Source organism: Penaeus japonicus, unplaced genomic scaffold (assembly GCF_977035675.1).
Source record: "Penaeus japonicus unplaced genomic scaffold, GWHDUDI00000001_assembly GWHDUDI00000019, whole genome shotgun sequence".
Taxonomy (NCBI): Eukaryota; Metazoa; Arthropoda; class Malacostraca; order Decapoda; family Penaeidae; genus Penaeus; species Penaeus japonicus.
In genome coordinates this window covers 39552788-39557787 of record NW_028234421.1, presented here as the reverse complement: position 1 = coordinate 39557787, position 5000 = coordinate 39552788, and the positions used below count along the sequence as shown (strand labels likewise).

The window sequence follows — 5000 nt, the reverse complement described above, 5'->3', positions numbered from 1 at the left end:
GAGAGAGAGAGAGAGAGAGAGATACAGAGAATGAGAGTGAGCGTGTTTTATATATATATATATATATATATATATATATATATATATATATATAGAGAGAGAGAGAGAGAGAGAGAGAGAGAGAGAGAGAGAGAGAGAGAGAGAGAGAGAGAGAGAGAGAGAATGAGAGAGACAGAGAGAGAGAGAGAGAGAATAAATGGTGATAACAATAAAAAACAACGGAAATAACGAACACGAGGCTTATTTTATAGCCATCACAACAGTTATAACTGATCTTATTATCATTATCGCTACAATCATCAAAAAGTGATTAGCATCATAATTACCACCTTATAATGGCCATTACAATTATCATTATCATCCCCATTACCATTACTTTAATCACTATCACTGACATCATTATTATTGTGATTGCATTGGCAATAACGCAATATCAAATAATCTCACTTATTGCATCGCTAACACGGGAGTGCGTATCCCGTAGACTTAATCTCACTATCATTCCCTGAGCCTCGTCTAACACTTATCGTCACCAACGTTTCCACACAAAGTATGTGCATCAACTCTGTAGGACCCTCTCTGAATAAGAGAGAGCGCGGTGGGATCACGGGTTTTGAGAGGATACAGGACATCCACTATTGCCTATGCCTGTTTTTAAAGAGCGAGTTTTGTTATCACGTAATTTCCCATGTAAACATACCCATACTGGACGAGTCATGGTACTACACCCGTGATCAAATTTGATTCTTCAGCATTAGTGTGTCCGTACACAGTTCGCCCTCGTAAGCGATGCAGCCAAATGCTAATGGCGGCATGGTATATCCACACCAGAGGAGAACGTCACACTGTTTGACCTCAACTCCCAAGCCACTCATGGCCACTCACCGCAGATATGGTAGGGTGGAGGTGCGCTTGTTTGGGAGTGAGGAAGGACGAGTTAAGTATACGGTCCAGAGCAAATAGTCCTACGAGCACGTTTTGAAAATCCTTCTGCTCTGATAATCACCGAGCCGGGGCGAAGTAGACACAGGTTCCTGTCGTCTCGTTTTCTTTTCTCCTGTTCCTTATATTTCCCATTTTCTTTCCATCCGCTTTTTACCGTTTCCGTTCTTGAACGGATGTTGAGTCGAGTCGGCGTTCCGGAGAGATTACTTTCGCTTATCCAGCCATTCACTGTTTTGCTCTACTACTCTACGTGCTTCCTTAACGCACGAGTTTTGCTTCGTCATTATCGAACATGCACCTGTCCTAATCGCCATGCGCATGCTTGGGTTGTCATGTATAAAACCTGGTTCATTCATCATGAGCAACTTTGTATTTCACAGCACGCACTTGTGCCAAATCATCAAATCCTCGCCAATAACGTAAGTCATTTACAGAATTAGCTGCGCAGGGGAATAGGCCTACATAAAATTACATCTTTACAGTGTATTTGAAATTATATTTTTAGTTTCGGTCATTGCTTAATACCCAGGCGTTATTTCCAGGGGTAAGCAGACTCTCTCACATTTTATACACAGTTATAACATTATAATACACTCACAATTTATGGTATGCCATATGAGAGCAGATGATTAAAGAGCAAAGTGTTATTCATACTGCTTAAAACATGACACTCTGTTGTATAATGTACAAGTGTACTGTGCAATTACACTTTTCTCTATAAAGATTACTTTTCGTTTCTTCCATATTGCTTAGTTCAACAACGTGGCTACACATCCTGTACATAAGCCTAATTCTCAGGGCACAATGTCCCGTTGTTCATAAATGTTTTTCCCTTAAAAAAAATCAAATCATTTCCCATACTGCAAATTCGAATAACGATCTACAGGTAATTCAGGGTCTGTATCCCACACTTTGCTTATCACATTCTTTCCTTGGTAGGCGATCAGCAACATGCTATGGTATCCACACAGAGTATATAATATAGTCCCGCTCTTTGCTTGATGTACGATAATTTAAACATTATCTACAATATTTCCAGCATCTTTATCAGATGTTAAGAACTTGAGGATCACTCTCCTTCGTACAAGGCTGAAATTGGGCTGGGTATTACCGTAGAGATTGACATTTCAAACTCCTCGAAAACGCTAAGTAGACCGTAAGTTATGAAGATGGTAATCTGATTCTATCAGACAGGGGAAAATATTACCAAAAAGGCCAGTGGCGCATAGAAGAGGCCTTTATAAGAGACTGATGACTGACCTTTCCGTGACAAAACTTCTACTCGTTGGCTCTACAGATGACCTTTTGTCTTGGTGACTAAATGATTTGAAGTGTTCAGCTCCTTCTCTTATCACAGCCAGGGCGAAGAATGGGAAAAGCATTTTCGAGGGATAATACATTATCGTTCAGAACGGAGAATAATAAAACCGATCAAATCCTGTTCTTAAAAATCTGAGATAAACACAGTGCTTTAATCTATATAACAAATAAATGTATGATATACCAATCAGGAATAATGATTAAACCTATGAACATATGGCCCTATTTATAATACAATACCTTCCAATTATCAATTACTTGGCCATTTATAGACCCTTAATGGAAGATCCATGATTCTATATATTTTACGCTCTCGTCACCTTAGCCTAGAATCTATACCAAGCGTAATTGCTAATCTCAACCAGCCCTTTAAACTCACGCTTACTTGGTTCTGCCACGTCAAGTGAAATGACTTGCTTTTTTCTCCCAGCAGTTATTTCTTTTTCATGAACCACATAGAAACATACGAACAACACACACACATGATCACATACCACACATACAGACAAAAACAAATACCTCGTCCGAATGCGCGCACACAAATAACAACAAAAAACGTATCTGTGAGTTTAATGGATACCATACGGTTCGATTTTTCCCTTCACCAGCTGCGGGAGCCTGAAAAATTTCTGCCTCGGCTGCCTGCGCTTGATTGAAGCAACGTCAACATTACAGGACGATGAGTTGCAGACACTGACTCACTCATCGAACTATATTCATCTGATCCATATATAAATAACCCTGCCCTAGGACGGCAAGGTGAAAATAATTTACGAATTGATGTTCAGTTTACCTTTGTGTGGATCTTTATGAACACTCATTTTCCCTTTCACATCAACTAATAGATCAACAGAAAGAACATTTATTTAGGAAGTGAAAGTAAAAACTAATTGTATCCGCCATTAATAAACGAGTTACCCTTCCACTTTCGACATTACCAGAAATAGTCTTATACCTAAATTCGATAACCTCATGCGGAAATATCTGCAATGCTCCCATATGACTTGGCATATCATAATCATATTTACGGCCACCGAATGAACCGCGGCCCCGCCCGAAAGCCTCTTAAAGACCAAGAGCGAGGAGGTTCTTTGGCAGCTTCGATGTCGGGAAATTGATGACGCAGCGCGCAGGAAGAGGTAAATATTTCTTAGAAAAAAAATCGCGCGACTGCTAGCAATATAACACATTGCCTTGATTTGTCCACTGTTTTCGCTACACCTTCATGTTTTCTTTAATTCACAAGATACACAGCAATCTTAGACGTACTCAAAACCAGACACACTTACCGTTCCCTTCCATGGACTTCAGCGCCAGGTATCCCGCCATGTTTGCAGGGCTGCCAACTGAACTACTTCCTTCGTTCTGGTCAACTTCAGGTCACTCGATGGAGGAGGTTAGATCTCATTCATGCATCAGTTCGAAGGTAAAATAAAGGAAAGTAGGTTGGGTTGTTTCTGGTAATTAGGAAAGCTTTTGCTCTGATTTCGTCTTTCTTAGCTGAAAGAGAAAGGAATGATTTCTAATTTTTTTTTTGAAAATCAATATGGAAGTTAGTAATCTGTATTTGTTAACACTATGGTGATTTCACCCACTGCATTATCAGATCATTATGTTAATTACTACTCAAATATTCTTCCGGAATTGATTCAACAGATGACAGTCGGACATTTTCCTCGTCAGGCGGTGGAGGCGCACCAACCCACTTTCCTGGCAGATTGGAATGTCCATTTAAAGATGTCGGCATCAAAACAGCACTTTAAAACTACTCTTTGTTATTGGAATATCGTCAACAAGTCATAAGCTCAAGCAAGAAACACAATTATTCACTTAAAACACACTGCAGGAATATCCAAGGCCAACACCCACAGTAGATGAGCAAAAAGGTTACACGCGCATTCATTATATGACTGAATTAAAATCAGACATACCTATCACATCAGCACTATCACTACCCTTAAAAAAAAGAAAAACATCCCCGCCACACACAGACACAAAAAGCCAAGGCGTATTCTGCCCCTTCCAGAATAATCTGCCTCCCCCAGCCCGCCCGCACCTCTGACCCCGGAGTTGATCCTCACCGTGGAGTGCGCGCGGCCCGACTGAAGGGCTCTGAGCCGTCCACCGTCACAGCCGTCTACCTCTTCCCCTCTTTTGCTCTACTCTTTACGCACTCTTCGTTACGCTGTGCTCGATCGGAGCCGCTGATTACCGTCAGCGTCTTGACTGACTTGGAAAAGCGGATCTTTGTATGGTTTCATTTATTCCACTCCTTCATCTGTTCTAATTATGAAATTTCATGATTTGTTGAAATTTGCGACTCTGTTTAATCAGAGACCATGCGTTGAGAATATTTATTATTACAATCATCATTATCATTATCAGTATTGTTATTATAATAAGTATAACAATTGTTACCATTATAATAATAATAATAATAATAATAATTATTATTATTACTATTATTATTATTATCATTATTATCATTATCATTGTTATTGCTATCATTATTATCATTATCATTATTGTTATTATTTTCATTATCCTTATTGTCATTTTTATTATTATTATTATTACCATCGCCATTAATATCATCATCGTTATTATTATTGTCGTTATTATTCGCATTATTGATAGTGTTATTTGTATCATTGCCGTTTTATCCTTATTATCATCATTATTATCATCACCATTGTAATCACTATCATTATCATTATTATCATTGTTATTATTAT

General features: G+C 38.9%; 1 protein-coding gene across 4 annotated transcripts in view; it reads right to left on the bottom strand.

The window, feature by feature from the left end:
* The window catches only part of LOC122256294 (transient receptor potential cation channel subfamily A member 1), a 35749-nt gene extending 31332 nt beyond the window's left edge, over positions 1-4417 (bottom strand). The window contains exons 1-2 of one of the 4 annotated variants that reach the window (XM_043020854.2): positions 4347-4417; positions 3555-3765 (exon numbers count right to left, since the gene is read on the bottom strand). In XM_043020854.2, the coding sequence (XP_042876788.2) occupies positions 3555-3594 (40 nt within the window). In that variant the 5' untranslated portion in view covers positions 3595-3765; positions 4347-4417. Of the gene's footprint in view, positions 1-3554; positions 3788-4321 lie in introns of all 4 variants that reach the window. The other 3 variants (XM_043020855.2, XM_086547760.1, XM_043020857.2) reach the window with 3 other exon arrangements.
* Between the last annotated feature and the right edge of the window lie 583 nt (positions 4418-5000).